General features: G+C 35.0%; 2 protein-coding genes and 1 long non-coding RNA gene across 3 annotated transcripts; 2 read left to right on the top strand and 1 right to left on the bottom strand.

The window, feature by feature from the left end:
* Positions 1–1,935: 1,935 nt before the first annotated feature.
* LOC128227857 (uncharacterized) lies at positions 1,936–5,883 on the bottom strand. The gene is made up of 3 exons (XM_052938759.1): positions 5,139–5,883; positions 4,299–4,687; positions 1,936–3,627 (listed from the first exon to the last, which is right to left on the bottom strand). Exons 1-3 carry the CDS (start codon positions 5,881–5,883, stop codon positions 1,936–1,938), a joined length of 2,826 nt encoding a protein of 941 aa, XP_052794719.1.
* A 4,271-nt stretch (positions 5,884–10,154) lies between these two features.
* LOC128238055 (toll-like receptor 1) lies at positions 10,155–13,134 on the top strand. Its single transcript, XM_052953634.1, has one exon. It carries the CDS (start codon positions 10,249–10,251, stop codon positions 12,460–12,462), a length of 2,214 nt encoding a protein of 737 aa, XP_052809594.1. The 5' UTR covers positions 10,155–10,248; the 3' UTR covers positions 12,463–13,134.
* Positions 13,135–14,881: 1,747 nt separating this feature from the next.
* Positions 14,882–16,381, top strand: LOC128230178 (uncharacterized). The gene is made up of 3 exons (XR_008260180.1): positions 14,882–15,016; positions 15,747–15,929; positions 16,243–16,381. It is a non-coding gene; the product is annotated as an uncharacterized LOC128230178 (long non-coding RNA).
* The last annotated feature ends 1,770 nt before the right edge of the window (positions 16,382–18,151 follow it).

The raw sequence follows: 18,151 nt of genomic DNA, 5'->3' as shown, positions 1-18,151 counted from the left end.
ATTGACAGCCCTTAAACGTATTTAATGGCATAACTAAATATGTTTGCTAAATAGAATGTTACCTAAACACATTAACGATTTAAATTTGATTACATTGGGATTTACATAGTATTTCATGTCGATAAATCGCTTGCAACGCATGCTTGACGTAGTTTATCACTACTGCACGTTGTGGAAAAATGACATTTACGTTAAGAACTCGACCGTCCTCATATTCATCAAGAAGCTAAAAGTACTGCCAGATCATATTTTATACAGGGGTAAATATTTTGAGTAGTCTAATAACTCAAACAGTTTGGGAATTAGAAACGATTCAAATTTAAGATGTAATGTATGTATTGAAGAACGCTGCCAAAAGCCAAACACGCCTTCTTTTCTATGTCTGCACATCACTTACATCCTGATGGTTCAAATCCAATTGTGTCTATACATGTGTACAAAATGTGTACTTCATCATTTTATTGTAAAACAGCTGCGAGGGTTTCATATAAGGACACATCTGATATTTGTGAATCAAAGCTTGGTGTGTTCAACCTTTAGGTATCTGAGCCGAATGTGCCGTAACGTCCCTGTGATTATGTTGTCCTCATTATAATGCGCCCACACCGTTTAGTTTTCTTATTATTTCGACATACATATAAAACAAATCAACATTGATAACATGAAGTGGACATTTGGACATCCACTTAAATATTTCATATTTGCTTCGTTTGAAACAAGCGCACGGGTTTTTTCTTATTTCATCACACAATTAAAACAGTGGAATATAAGACGCACCCTTAATAGTTATCAAGAATTTTGTCTTTTAGTACGGCCAAGTTAAAACAATAAATAGTACAAATACAGTTATATTCATGTATTTGCTATCATCAAACTATATTTGAATAATGCACACATGATTGTTTACCCGCTGTGGTTGGCTGTGATTCCACGGTATGTTAATGTTTTCCTATATTCCAAAGTGCGCGCCGCTTTTGAATAACTATGGTTAAACCGCATCATGTGTAAACATTATTAAAAAAAATAGTTTGTAGTGTACTTTTTTTAATGCGTACTAAATTTATTTTAATTAATTTCAATTCAACTGCGTATGCTTTATCATAAATGGGAAGAAACTTCTGGTTCTTTCATATCTTTTTTTTGTGATTTCGATAAATTTTTACCACAATTTGTGTGTTCTAATTTTATAAGCTAGTTAAATATGCAAACTACAACTGAGTACAATTTACTATTTCGAGTAATAACAATTTTGCTCTGAATTTTTTTTTTAAATGTTTGACAAAAATCTGTATCAAAACATAAACCACACGAAAATATGTCCCTTACAGTGTAATTTTTTTAAACTATGCTTAGTTGTAAAGTTTTAAATGAGTTGATTTAGTTATTTGGAAGTAACTCTTTTGAGATGTAAGGACCTTCTGATGATGAAAGTAGTATTGGAAAGTCGAGTCTTTTTTAATTTTGGAAAATACCACTATTAATGAAACCACGCTTTAATCTATATAACTTCCATAATCTTATCCATGCTTGCACATACGCTGAAAGAATCTAAAAACATAATAAGCTTTACAAAACTCATCAAGAGTCTGATTTGCTGTATATTTGTTTTTTATGCTTTTTGAAGTTTGAGCATTTGAGCAGAAAATTAGCTCTTCTTTCACTTGTTAGGGAATCATATGCTTTTGGCGCGCACCCCACTCAAATCGTCCATGTTTACTTTTTATGTCAATATCGGAGAATATAATAATAAAAAACGCTCAAAATGCGGGCGAAAAGTAAATGGTTACACCCCTAAGTTACGCCCCCCTCTCACATCAAAGCCTGGATCCGCCACTGGTTGTGTGGTTACAACGAAGTGATTTCATGGTTTATTTTTACCACATACTAAATACTTTTCCAGTACAGAAATTATTAGAAACTTGGAAGACTGATTCGTCAAGCAAAGGGTCGTGTTGACATTTCCTTTGAAGAAGACTTTGATTCATACACTGACTTAAAAACCCGGCGGTTTAAAACAAACGAAACCATCATGAAAATACCTTGGCATGCTGTCAAAATAACAAAGAGATAGGCCACCACGGTTTCATGAGTTAGTTGGTATATATATCCAAACAGCCAAGCAATTCCGGTTAGGGAAGACAGTTTTACAAATATCTTTAACGTACTAATGTTCCGTCGCGTTGAATGTGGTTTAACGCTTGAGTGTTTCGAAATAGTATACAACGCGTATACTAGCATCGCAATATTCATAACAATAATACAACCTAATGGAATAGCAGCTGTATACAGTATGAGAAACGGTTTTGCTATGAAACACGGTTGCCCACCATATCCAAGGGAGTTGTCATCTAATGTTATGTAACTTATAGAAATGTTGATAAGGACAACGACAGACGCCGCGGTTAACACGAAAATAATGTATCTCAGAAACTGTTTCTTGATACTTAAAGATACTGAAAAGCTTATATCAGATGTGACCATCAATGTGAAATGGAATGTACATGTGAGCATCCAGAATATGGACGCCAGAAAAGAGAAATGTAATGCAGCACCTAGAACTTGACAAGTAATTAAGGATATATCAAAATTAACAAAGCTTATCATAGCAAACACATAAAATAGAATCAGGCATGCTGATAACGCGATGTTGTTCAGGCCAGGAAGATGTCGCATTGTTGGCACACTCATGTACACAGCTATGGTTACAACAAGAGAAATAATCGAACAGCTCATACTGATAACTGTTATCCATGCTAAAGCATTCTGGTCTGAACTGGGGTAACTTGGTTTTATCGGAGTGTCAATTTTATTCTTGATGAAATCATCATAACATACGAGTCCACGCTTTTCAGATTTGTCTTCTTCGTTATATGCGGATAACAGCACTTCAATAGTATTCTCTTGGGTTTCACCCGAAAGGAGATTAATTCTTGGACATGTTGGATTCGGCCAGACTTCTATTTCAAGACTTGAAAAAGGTTGGTGATATCCGTAAGGGTCACCTTGCTCAAACACTAGTATGTCATTACCGTGTTCGTCAGCAAACGAGTTTTCAATCCCAGACTTAATCCATAAGGGTATTGATAGCATATCAATGTGATTGCGGCTTATGTTATTGTATGAGACTTGTCCAAAATCTAGGGCTGTTGTGTATTGCAAGTCAAATACAAGGTAAAGATCATCTGAGGCAGTATAAACCTGAGCCATACCATGCAGCATTTCACCGACTTCACTTATAGTTGGATTTGTCATCACTAGAATCGATACAGAAACATATGTCTGTTTAATGTGTGGCCAAATATCTTCATCGTCGGTTTTATTTAAAACATCCAGCAGCTCTACGACACTGGTGTTTAGTTGTGTATACATATAAAACTTTAAACCTGATATTAGAAACGGCAAAAACTCCAGTTTAGTGTAAACATCTTCTATGGCAACTGTCTGTAGCTTATTATAATGTGGACGGTTAATTGAAGCGAAATCTTTCTTCAAAGTTAGTGCATAGCTCAAATGAAAGTTTACCGCAATCGACTCAACTGCAGTTTCAAATGCCAACTCACATCGAATATTTGTTCCATCTTTCACAAGAATTTGTCCTTTGGCGCAAGAGATACGTCTACACACACCCTGTAATACAACAAGTAGGCAATACAACCTCCTAAGAAATATATATTTATATATCTATCGTTATGTGTATTAGTTAATACATTCGGAACTCCTCGGCCATTTTCAATCGAAAACAACCTCAGATGTATGCCGGTGAATCAGTAAAAGTATTTCGTAAATTTTAGAATAATAGTGTAAACTAACTGTAGTGTTTTAAGTTAACATGTTTGTTGGACATATATATATATATGCTATATTTAGAAAATTATAACGATTCTCAAGGGTATGTCATAATTAAAAAAAGTTAAATTGAAAATTGAAATTACTACCCGAAGTTTAAATGTAAAGATTTCTGACATTGCAAACCGTTCATATACATCTGAGGTTGTTTTCGATGGGAAATGGCCGATGAGTTCTGAATGGGGGTTAATGCTGGTAGGTACCAAGCGACATTAGAGCAAAGATGCTCTCATCTCATTTGGTTTATACACTTGCATCACATGTTTCCACATCGAATTCGACGTCATACAGGACGCCAGAAAAGCGTCAGATCATAACAGTTCTATTCGTTTTGTGAACTTCTTTTTCCAACTTTGAAAAATAACTCAAAGAGCTTACTTATTACATATCAGACTTTATGTTACGTGTGACTTGCATTTTTAAATAGATTGTGCAAACGTTAAATAACTTACCTCAGTAGGATCTTGTATATAGCCCTGATCACAGTTTTCATCAGCCAACATTGCCCTTTCCGCTTGCATGGGTTTTTCAAGGTCATTAAAATCAAGCAACGAGATGAATGAGTACATTGGAGCAGGATCGGTACTTCCGTCCTGGTCAGTACAATAGGTAGAGACAGATGATGCATCTCCACCATTACACAAGAAACAATGAACGTTGTTGTAGTCATAGTAAACAGAACGGTATGACAAACAGGCTGCCTCAATATCGGAGTCATACGTCGTCCATAAACCCGTTACGTTGCATCTGTTGGTGTATTCAGGGCAATATTCTAACCCCGCATTTAAATCTTTTGGTGGTTGGAAGAAAATATAGCAGTCCGTTCGGTCATCAAGAAGGGCTAAAACAAACGTTTTTGAACAGGAATCTTTTTAAACTACATCTACATTGTATCGTATATCTCCCTATCAGATAAAGATAAAATTGATGAAATATCTATTTCCGAAACATATATAAAATGTAGAATATGTTCAAAAACACAAGCTTTGCTATTATTTATGCATATGTCACAATACTATTATAATATAATATATTTTCTCGATATCTTTTGAATCTTAATCTAAGTTAATACTAATAAATCGTTGCTTTAAAGTTTGATTCGCCCTATATTTTTTTTATTTAAAAACTAAAATAAATTCAATTGATATCGTTACAAGTCTTCGGCGGAATGTTTGTATTTTACCATGTTAATATATATTTAATATGTTGTAACTAAACCGTGCAGCGTGCTCGTAAATGAACAAGTGTTAAAACTGATTAAGTGTGAATTGTAAAGGGCTCTTATAACTTACATGGGATATCCGTAAACCTGTTCAATAACGCGTTGCCATATTCACATGCCAGATTCATACCCCATGGTTTAAGATCACCATCCGTTTCCCCTTGACATTCTGCACAATACATATTTCTGTACGTCCTATTAGTAAACCTAGAATACACTGGCACAAAGTACCGCGGACCTTCCACAAATTCATAATCGTCGTACTCCTGCATACATTTTTCACTCACGTCTTGGCTGTTGACCGTGCTTGGGCATTGTCCAACAAGCATTAAAGAATTATAGTCATAAATGTAACCATTTGCCGACTTTCTGTATTGCGTATGGACACACTGCCACTGGCGGGTCGCTTCTACCTCAGCAGGACCCATAAAGTCCTCCAGAACATTAGGACAGCAATCAAAGCCACAGTTGGAATCACATGAACAATCAAAACAACAAACGTATGAGCCACGAGGCGCCGACTCCTCTGCGGTGTGCCACTCCGGGGGAACATTGTAATATTCCATGGGATGCGAGTCATAGAGCTCATAGTTTAAATCCGGTATGCTAGAAGTGTTTGTAAATGCCACTGTTGATGCTGTACTAGTAGTTGTTGTTGTTGTTTTTGCTGTTGTTGTTGGTGTCGTCGTCGAGCGCGATTGGCATATCGGCGTTAGTGGGCACAATTCTTTAAATTCCCTTACTGCTCTTTCGGCCACCTCATCCCCAAACACAACACCGCAACGCATAATAAGAATAAACCACAGTAAAGTCATGTTTAACTTTGATAAATGGATTTCTTGCAAAATATTTACTTCATTCTTCTTAAACACAAATGTCTCGTGAGTTTGTAGCTCACGAATGTCGGAAATTGTGATAAATAAAGATTTAAAAATGCAACCAATTGCCTAAACGTATAGAAAAGAACAATTTCAAAAAGTTTACAAAAATACTCTCGCAGGCATCCTAGTAAGCGAGACCGAGCCACAATTATGATAAAAACGCGTGAAAGGAGTATTTAAACTGCGTAAAATGACGTATACTGTAAAGCGGTGTATTTCCGAAAGTTTTAATTTGCGTGTACACATGTGTTGACCTATACTATAAGTATTCAAATCAGAAAGGTAGCTAAATTTTTGTGTCAGCTTGATTGACATTGCATTTGTGTCTGCTTTGGTCGCATTATATCATATATTTTGGTTTTTCCATGCTTAACATCGCCTGCCTTAACACAAATTGTGTTTACGCTATGTATTAATCTTAAACAAAGAGAGTTGCAATATCGCAAATTTGTTTATTTTAGTTTTCATTGGAAAGGCTATATCCCAGAACTAACGAATCGTTTAAACCATAACAAAGATGTCACGTAAAGTGACTAGATGTATTTTTCAAGTTCAATTATGTGATTTTATTATTTTCTATAAAACAAGCCAAATGACTTTCATTCTGTTCAACTTTGTTGGATGTTTGTTTCTAGATTTCAATGATTTATGGGACCAAATGCCACGATATCGTTAGGCAAACATTGCAGGAACCGGAATGTACACACAACTGTTCTTCACAGTTAAAGCTTCCTTTGTTTTCTCTCATTTCTACCGTACGCCATATTCTAGGTACGTATACTATATTCAAGACGTACCATCGTTGACGAGGACAACTTTCAATATCACGCCTCCAACATAAATGACGTAACGCAATAAATCCAGGACTGGTCATGCGGTGACCCCATATTTTCCTATATTGGGTCACCGAATTTATATTGCACCAAAATGGCGTTTATTTTCCTATTCCGATGAATAAATGAAAAAAATAAACATGGAAACAGGTTGTTGACGTGATATATATGTAAATGGCTTAGTAGATGACCCGATACGGGATATACGGGGCGCAAGAAACCATAATATTCGGATTCGAGCTTCGCTCTCACCCGATGTGGTTTCCTTTGCCCCGTATATCCCATATCGGGTGAATTACTAAACCAGTAACTTATAATATATAGCATTCGGTATATAAGAACAGCTTTGTATTTTATCAGCATGCTAACTACTAAAGAGTTAAAATCGACCTGATTGTTACAATTCTGATATGAGAGTTAATGTATAGACCAAGCGATATGTGAGTTATTGTATAGACGAAACGATATGGGAGTTAATGTATAGACAAAACGATATTGGAGTTAATGTGAAGACCAAACGATATGGGAGTTAATGTATAGACAAAACGATATGGGAGTTAATGTATAGACCAAACGATATGGGAGTTAATGTATAGACAAAACGATATGGGAGTTAATGTATAGACAAAACGATATTGGAGTTAATGTGAAGACCAAACGATATGGGAGTTAATGTATAGACGAAACGATATGGGAGTTAATGTAAAGACGATGATAATTGGTAGTAAATGTATACACGAAGCAAAATGGGAGTTTATGTAGGAACGAAACGAAGTAGGAGTTAATGTATAGACGAAAGGATATGTAAGTTAATGAATAAACTAACGCCTCTAATCAATAACACTAAGTAGGTGTCTCCTACCCTCTGGTAGCCATTTAAATGTATATTATATGACTAACCTGTTCTGAAAGATTTTCACTGCGTTCGGAGCAACGTTTTATGCCCATGACGAGTTTTGGCGACTCTATCTAAACTCCCTCTTGAAAGATTAAGTTTATAACAAACATTTAATTTTCATTTAAGGATCAATAAAAAATTATTGGAACCACAAAATATTCCAAGTTACAGTAATTGATAGTCCACTCCATAAGTCGAACTCAAACGACAGAGATTTTATGATTTTATCTAAGGGTATAATGCAGATTGAAACAATTGTCTAGGGGGTAGTCTGGCGATCAAATAAATTAATAATTCATTGTGTTTATCCAATTTGTAAAGTTCATCAACGCAGGGAAACACAATAACGTCAATAACATGCAGACCATAGCAACATTTGTTAATGTGATATATGAATATAACTGTAATTCACAACAGCTCACATTGAGCTTCAAAACATGGGGACCACTAATGTAACAAAAATACCCTCTGGCTTAACGTCATCTAGAAAATTGGAAGCAATCATATTAATGTCATCCCATGTTGAATAATTAAAGTTTCAGGTATTCGATAGTCAATTATATGCATTTTGAATGGTCTTTGACTCAATATTAGTTTAGTATCAATTGAAAGCGTTATTATGTACAAGAAGAAACTATCAATTTATTTAAGAAGAAGCACTTCTATGTTACTAAAGAAGCCATCTGAAGTTCAATTTCATTCGAATAAAAAACACTAACACGAACTACAATACTTTTTCTTTATTTGCAAATGTTAATTTAATTTATTCTTTTTGTTCTTCTCACGGGCCATGTGACTTATTGAACCTGTATTCAAAATAAACCACATGTATCGATCATATCTATTCCGTTTGTTCGCTATTTTATATAGCACATAGGATACAGCAGGCACTACCGTTTTATATGATACTTAAATTATATGGGGTCAGCACAGCTTCAAAATGAAACTTTATTATTTATAGAACTATTCGAGATTCATTATTAGTTTCTTTTTGGTTTTGATTTTGGAATATTACGATATTCTCTTTTTTACCGGTGAGTTTCTGATAAGTTTACATGTTGAAATACTCAACGGAACTCTCTTCGACGCGACCAGACAAATACTGTTAAAAACGTTTGAAACGAAATTTAGACATATTGTTAAGGTCTAATAACACTGCAATATAAGTTATTGCTAGCGCAGTCATTAACACCGCTGAACTCTGTAAGTTTATGAATATGAAAAATGTATATTTCTACATCGTTTCCGTTTATACCCTATTTGATAGTGTTTACTTTATATTAACAGAAGAAGAACAGACGTTTATTTCGACTTATGCAAATGGCATCTCGTCAAACAAATATATACAATTAAAAATAATATTCATGCGTGTGATCATTGTTACAAGGTCCCCAATATCAATAACAATTCAAGAAATATGGAGAATGTTCACGTATAACAATATTATGAATCATAATAGATATAAGAAGCTGTATATCTATTTATTTAGATACATTATGGAAATGCAGATGATTAGTGGTCACGACAGTGATTATACGGTTACGACTTAAACAATATCATTGAATAATAGGTTTCTTCTATTATTTGCCTGTACCAAAAATGTACATAAAATTTACTATAGTTGTTTTATTATTACTGCCAACTAGTTAAGAATTTTTACACATGCTGGGTTTTACATAAAAATAAATCCCAGATCACATGTTTTATGCAAACCACTAATCAAGAACGGTAACATGAACAATTACAGTAAGAAGGATCTAATGCGTGTCTTATTAAAATAGTCTATGGGCTGTAATACGGGATCGTTAAAGTAACCTATGGGCTCTTATACGGGAATCATACAAGTCAATGGTTTGCTGCTACGTTTTCCCTATTTTTTCCCTTTGTACGTATTTCTAATGTGCGGTCCTTTTTTGTCAGTGTCATTGCTCATGCGTGTAAATTCGTACAATATAACAAACCTAATAGTTTTCCCTATGTTCTCTTACCATTGCAACTCAAAACGTTCTCTATGTAATAGTCTCCCTTCATTACGAAAACAGTTAAATACCTGTTGTTATGATTTATCGGCATGAATGCTAGCTCCTTTTGTACTGCGGTGACTTTTCATAGATGATCATTTAATAAATGCACACCCACTTGCAATGGAGTTTTAATAAAGGCTTTGGCGTAAATCTCCCTAAAAATATGTTTAGTAGTCGTTTTACACTTCCGTGTAACGATCATTACGCAATTGTTTGCTTATCTTTCAAAATTGGTATAATTACGGGTTTTCAATGTAATAGATAACGTCCGTCGACCAAATCTATACAAATAATATTTAATACGGAGGTATAGAGCGCTTAATTGCTTAAAGCATTCAGGGTTGAGTATTTATCAATAGAGCTCAATAAATACTGAACTTTTTTTTTAATATTTCGCAATCTTTAAATTAAGGAAGTGTTAGTTGGACGAATGGCAACAAATCTGAATAAAATCATATTCTTAATACTCTCTGTGCAAGCGAGGAAGATCGAGGACTTTATTCAGATTGAAGTATTCACATCTTTAGACACTGATAATTTCAATATGATGTTCATTCTTTACATGACGCTTTCATTAACCGTTCTGCAAGTTAGGGCAGAACCACCTACTTGCACCAATCAGACAAGGACTTGTTGGCACCAAGGCAAGGACTATGTGTGCAACAATATGATTCCTACAGTGTATTCAGGGAACGCTGGCTCGTTAACAATACAATGTGTACACAGGAATATAGCATTGGACAATAATACGTTTGCCGACAAAAGCTATCAGAAACTTAAAACGTTAATTTTATACAGTCCGTACGATTATAAGATCACGTTTAAATCAAACTGTTTCTTGGGCTTGAAAGAACTATCTGAGTTACATCTGAGCGTTGCGGGAACTCATATACACCGAGGATGGCTTAATGGACTCGACAACATTCGTGTGTTTAATGTATCGGAATGTTATACCATGTTGCCGGAAAATATATATGAAATGTATGAAAAGGAATCCATGCCAAAGTTAAGAGTATTAGCTTTGCATAGATCCGTCGGATTGAGACAGGGTTCATTTGATTTAAATGCTTCGTTTTGGCGCTTTGTCGGTTCAAGACCCGTCGAGGTGCTTGACCTAGACTTTTTAGAGATATTAACATTTGATGTACAAGAATTTTCAAAAAATTGTGCAAAAGTAAGGAAGTTATCTTTACGTTCAAGCAACATAAAGCAGTTCACAAATGTACTTTTAGATATAACAGCCGTTTGTTCATTCGATATAATTGATGTTACAGGTATGATTTTGCCTAACAGGATAAGGCCTTTCTGCTTCGTGAATATTGCTAACAGGCAAAATTACATTTATAGTTTGGACGCTTATGCGTTTTTACGGCATACAAAAAAACTATTCTTAAATAATATTTGTAACAGCGGACATCCTATGATCATTAAACATGAAAGAAATATCAGTTTTACATCCAACTACGTGTGGAATATAGAAAATATATCATTCGAAGGTAACAACCTTCAAATTATCGATACTCAGCTTATAACTATCGCACCGTTAAGGAACGTTACATCTTTTTCATTCAGCCGAAACAATCTAAAATTCATTCATCCGGATTTTTTCACCGTTTTTAATGATTTACAATCAATTGATCTGTCTTACAACGAGCTACAATCTATGAGTTTTAATAACAAATCGCTATTCAGTGTACTTTTCAATAGTCTTTTAAAGATACAGACTATAAACCTTTCATCCAATCACCTTAATTATTTACCAAAAGAGTTGTTCATCCACAACACTCTGCTTAGAAATTTAGACTTGTCACATAATTATTTGCGTACGTTAGATCTAAACGTAAAAACAGCAAAGCAAATACGATATCTTAACTTATCATATAATACCATAGAAACGTTGAATGATGAATCAAGAGACGTCATTGATGAAATTATACAATCTAAGCACAACAAAACAACACTGGTCGACTTAAGTCATAATAGGTTCCCATGTAGTGAATGCAATAATCTTCAGTCAGTTCAATGGCTATTGGATTTCAAAAGAAGAAATAGTCAATCAATAACATGTGTTGGCAAAGACGGGACGATAACAGATATAGACGCCCCCGTTATATCATCAGTGCAATACATATGTAAAAAACGAGAGCGAATAGGACTATGGATTGGGTTTGGCGTAGGAGCACCATTACTTGCGATATTAACAATCTGTGTCGTTGTATTGACAAAACGTAGAAGAAACCATAAACAAAAGAAAGAAGACGTCATTGCATTACTTAAAGCAGGCGAAGATGAATTGAGGTTCGTTGTTTTTCTATCATTCAACAGTCAGGACGAGCCTTTCCTAAGAGGAAACGTGATCAATCCATTAGATCAACATCTGCAAGATGCAATTGGAATAGACAGAACAACAGTATGTATTGGAGATAGGGAATTTATACCAGGACGTCCCATCTCCGACGAAATTGTCCATTCTCTGCGGAAATCGGCCATGGTTCTAATATTATTGTCCGATGCGTATACCCAAAGCGAGTATTGCCGGCAGGAATTTGAACAGGCCCTTATAATGGATAAAGCGATTATATTCTTAGTGAAGGACACAATCCAAGAAGAGCTGCTGACACCTACAATGCAAGAATTGTACAAGAAAAACGTTCGCATAATTTGGACTTATGAGAATGGAAGGTATCTTCTTAAAACTACTTGGAACCATGTCTGCGCTTCTATAATAGACGTGTTCTCGAAGAAATCGGGACTTTAAAACTCCAAATCTAATGTTATGTCGTAGGAAGAATGGAACATTGAATAGCATTGTAATTAAGTGTGGAGGTTATAGATTGTATCATTTACATCAATGTTATGTCGTCTCGCTTTTATATCATATTGCTAACAAGTGAATATGTTTCTTTGAAAGTTGTATATATCTGACACACTTTGATGATATATAGAATTGTCCGATGCTTATACTCAAGGTGTGTATCGCCTGCAGGAATATGGGCAGGCGCTTATGATTAATTAACAGATAGTATTCTTAGTGAGGGAAACACTTTATTTGAAGCTGATGACACCCGTAAAGAAGAATTGTAGAAGAGAAATGTTCGAATAATAAGGACGTTTGAGAATGGAAGATGACTTTTTAAGTACTTGGAACAATGTCTGTGCTTCTGTTATGAACATGTTTTCGCTGTTTTCGGGACCTTAATACTCCGTTAGTTATGTAACGTAGTATGAAGAATGTAACAACATATAACATTGCTATTACCTATGGAAGTGACTGTTTGTATTTTTTGTATTTTGTTTTTATCTCATCGTTAACTATTGAATAATTTAAAGGTTAATTGAATATCAGATGAATGTTTGCTATAGTACGTTAGTATGAACATATGTTAGCAGTTATGATCAAATAAAGCCATCGTATTTCATTATATAAACTTATGGTGACATTGTTTTGAATCTTCCTTATAAAGATATTCGGTAAATTTGTTATTTAAAGCCCAGCTCAATATATTTTGTGGAATATGTTGCTAATGTAAGATTGTTGTTCGCCCATCCCGATCGCCACTTGTCCTAAGGCCAAACGGAAGGTTGTGTTTTACGGGCCAAACCCAATATGGCGCGTACAACTGAGCAACACGGCTGTTCATACTAAAAATGATGGGGTTTATTCATTGTTTATCTATAAAATACAACTAGGAAGTGAAAAACTTATCAAAGAACGAGTTAAAATATACTTTAAAGTTTACAAAACACTTAACATTTTACATTGTCTAGGTTGATCCTATAAACTTCTTTAAATATTCACACGGTATAGGTTGATAAAAAAAACCTCTTACTATATTAACACTCAGGTTGCGCTTTAATTGCATTCATCGTTTGAATACCCACGGTACACAAACACCGCCGAAGGAAAATTTTGTTTAATAGTCTTGGAAGCGTTATTTTTGCGGATCTTTAGACTGAAAGTACCAGAGAAAGGTGTAATAATGATAATAACATTTTCTATGTTAGAATTGCTGTTCTTCAGTGTTTGAAGCTTAGTGTGTGGAAAATGGTTAAGTCCGAATCGGGAAGTCGAAATCGGGAAGTCGGACTTCACTGCCCGTGCACTGATCAAACAAACATCGATGAGTCGCCGTTCTGAAACATTGTATACTTACAGGAGGCGAACATTGCATTCATTTCCTTGCGGTTTAGAAATTTTAATAGCATTTCTCTTTTCTGTAACAATAAAATTAAATGCTATGTAAATTAGCCCTCAAGCTCTAATGGAATTTAATTATGTGGACATCAGAAGTAAATATTTAACTCCTGGCAACACAGCAATTATGCACTTATTCTGGGGTCAACTTTAAAAGCCCCCACGAATGTGTTTTAGGGGATTTTTAAGAGAGCTAAATATCCTTATAACTGATTTTGACTTATTTTATAACTTTATTTTTTATTAAACATGAACGATTTTCTGGACCAGTATTATCTGGTCTTCAGTAGATGTTCCTGAAAATGATATAGAAGGCGGTCGGTGGAATGAACATCATTTAGTCTTATATACGTATATATGAATGCCAGGGACATTTATAAACTAACATGAACAAGATGCCATGTATGAATAAATAATAATAGTACTTATTCTTTGAACAATATATATCAATAGAAGGTTATTTTTTTAAAAATATTTTGTTTAGAAAAACAACAGCAATCTGAGACAGACAATTATAAATACTTAATCTTGCCTTCCAAAAATATAAAAACAGATACAAAATAGAAAGGCTTAACAAGTGTAGAGGTCATACAAATACAAAACTATACAAAATTGAAGGGTTTTAACAAGTGTAGAGGCCATGCAAATACTAATGATGCTAAAAGAAGGATTGTAAGAACTATGCTGGTAACAGGAAGAGTGTAATAATGCAGTTGTGCGGGATCTGCCGTTGAAATAATCGGCAGTGAACATTTGACAACTTCGGAATAATTGACTACACTAGTAAAGTTATTTTAACAATGTACTATTGCAAAGGTGTACAATACCAGATAAACATGAAACAAAAAAGAAATGGCGGAAATCGGCCACCTTATATTTGTTCATGGGTCGGATGCATTTAAAAGCAATCAGTGTCGGAATCAGAACTATCTTTAGTTAGATATGTAATTATATATCTTGATGTTTATTTTTTTATATTAGCGCGACGGGTCGAATTATCGGCAATACAGAGATGGTATAGGTGCATACAAGTTCTTAGCGGATGGCACGAAATTGCAAGACTTTGACGTCTACCACGTTGAGTGGGACGGTAGAAAGCTCGCTGACCTCTTCAGTGGTAAGGGAGTAAGCTTATACAAGTAAATAGAAACTAAGTTTATGTTAATTTATATTACAACGTTATATTAAAAAATCTCGTCTTCACGGTGTTAACAATGGAGTACTCTGAGGAAACGGCTTGATAACCGCAATCCAAGTTGGGAGACACAAGTAATGTTAAACCTATGAGTGGATAGTTGTAAATAAAATTTAGTGCATAATAGAATGAATGATGGAGTGAATGTGTTAAATAATTAATTCATGAGATCTCATGCTGGTATGTGCAAGTGATTGGGGGCGATTGAAGGTATTTGAGTAAATGTATGCTTGAATTAATCAACGACTGAATGCATTAACCAGACATTGGTCAAAAGATAAACTTTGGAATACTGTATACGGTTAGCAGGCCAGTTAATCTGCCGAATAACAATCTACTAATAGCCAAGTCCATAATTTGTCAGCAGACACTCACATATCATTGCCATCAACACATTGTGGTGAAATATGTTTTCTTTAATGTTGTCAATTTCCAGTGTTACAGAGACTGAGAACGGTAGTGTTTAGTTTACATAATCTTAGCCATGTTGACCCAGTGCCATTAAACCGGGTTTATGTTTGAACTTTTTGCTACTGAGCTTGTTTTTGTAGCTTTTCGCATAAATATTGTATAATTACAATAGTATCGTTTTTATTAGATCCTCTTAATCAAAAGAACTATACACAATGACACTCATAACTTTGCAACATAGGTTTGCAAGACGGAGAGATCCTGGTTTTGGCTAGTCAACGTCGCCGTGTTGCTAGCCCGACAAAGATTAATGTCAAGCTTGCCTTTGACGCCTTCGAAACGCTGATTTATGGCGAAGTCACTGGAAATGGTTTGCTGCGATCCGTACCTGACAAAGGAACATGGGCATGTGTCTATCAGAAAGGTATTGTAAAGACTTGAAGTTATAAACGCTCTTTAAAATGGTCCATTACTGTTCGATTATTTTTATTTTGGGAATTGTTTCTATAATTTGAATGCTTTTTATACGTTAATGCCGTGCTGATCGTTCTCAGTAAAGTAGCTGCCGATAATTTTCTCAAAAAAATGCTGTTTTCCTGGAATTACCTGATTTTGTTCAATGTTATCAAAAAAGACATTTAATTTGCAAAAACAAATAGAAACAAAACAAGAATAGCAGATTATATATTTAAAACTGGCATAGGCTTACTTAAATTTGAATATTCATTTTGTAACAGGAAATCCAATTAGCTTCCAAGAAGAGGTCAATGCTCTTGGCCACACATCGACCGCAGTTCTAGACGCAGGGAATGGTCTCTTATTTCTCGCAGAGAGTATAGGCATTTCAGACTACAGGAAACAGGAAGACAATTTCCGTGTAGGTGACAATGACGCTATCTACCCCAAAGTATCAGTGTTGGATGATGTTTCCACTTGGCAGCCAGGTAAGAAGTGGAAGCAAATGCAACGTTTTATAACGGACCGCGTGTTCGATACCAAGTATCAGTAAAAGTGTCACCATAGTTTTACCCATGAGTGGACTTATGTACAAAGGCAATCCACCATTTAATTTCATTTCCATCATTAAAATTCCTGATGTGAAACATCTATACAATTACTCCTTAGCCAAGACTCTGATTAAGAGTCAGACCTGTATATCACACAGCAAAGATAAAAGGCTGACAAACTTAATACGAACTAAATAGTAATACAGCAAACCTAGACGTTTTAATGAATAAACAGCATCGGTCAGCATGTTGGGCCGCCTTAGTTAAATTAAGTCTTCGAAACCTTAATTTTGATGACTTTGATACATATTTCCAAACGAATTTGCCTGTTTCATTTGAAATGAAAATAAATTTAACCGGATATTATTTAAATCGGTAAGAGTTTAAGTCGATGTCATACATATTCCCAAAAGTATTTACATTAATTTGTTTATTTTACGATGTCTTGTCTTGACCTCGTTACCACTGTGAGGGAGCAAAAATAATCACGTGACCACAATGCGAACGACCACGGAGAAATTCAGACAACAAAACGTATGTTTTTGATGTTTTCTTTATTATTTTGAATCGAAGTAAAACAAAACATAGCCCACGGTACGCCGCATAATTTACGATTTCATGTGGTATACTGTCTGACATTCTTGGTGTCGTAGATAAAACGGCTAGTTTCACCTGATTCTTTACAAAGAAACACAAATTAAAGCAAATATATACCATTTAGAGTACCGTTACCAGGCGTATTGATATTTTTGAAGGCAATATTAAAATATAAAATTATGCGAACGACCACACTTTTTAAATTAAATATGAATTGGGTGCGAATAAAACCTCCGTGATGTCAATGTTGTTGTTTTTTCTATTGATAATAACATAAAATGGAACCTTTTGAACGATTGCATCTAAAACATAATAACTAACTAACTTTGTTTATGTCTTGACAGACACCATCAATTAACATTTTGCTTTTGAATAATACTTTTTAGATGGAACGTTCACATCAGGCTAGTTCTGTTTAAGTACTGCGGACACGACCGCATAACATGCCTGTACATATGAGCTATTCATGCTGAGAAAAGCCAGCCACGCTTGAATACACCAAGGTTTGTTTCAAATTACACTGATTATGTGCTCTTAGCACTACTGGGCAAAAAATACGGAATGCCGTTAGGGCCATCTCCTGTGAATGTGTTGGTCTGAAACACGATAGAATGGTATCGTCGTGTTTTCATCATCATACGGTCGCGGTTTCGTCATCATCATAGCATTTTTACGATCTGCTATTATCGTAAATGTACGACCATAATTACGACCAACTTAATGACAAGAAACGTCTCGTAAACTCTCCACTCGTTTAGAACAAAAACACTAACAATAGCACAGCGGTCAAGCGAATGACACATCCTGAAGTAAGATGACGCCTTGTCATTTAAACCTAGGAAGAGCACCTGTCTGTTTTATGAATGAATAAATGACTACTACTGATTCTGCTACTGCCACTGCCACTGCCACTGCCACTACCACTACCACAACTACCACTACTACCATTCACCACTACTGCTGCTGCTGCTACTACTACTACTACTACTACTACTACTACTACTACTACTACTACTACTACTACTACTGCTACTACTACTAC

Source organism: Mya arenaria, chromosome 1 (assembly GCF_026914265.1).
Source record: "Mya arenaria isolate MELC-2E11 chromosome 1, ASM2691426v1".
NCBI classification, from domain to species: Eukaryota; Metazoa; Mollusca; class Bivalvia; order Myida; family Myidae; genus Mya; species Mya arenaria.
Note: the sequence above shows the minus strand (reverse complement) of the source record. Positions and strands in the feature narration are given on the sequence as shown.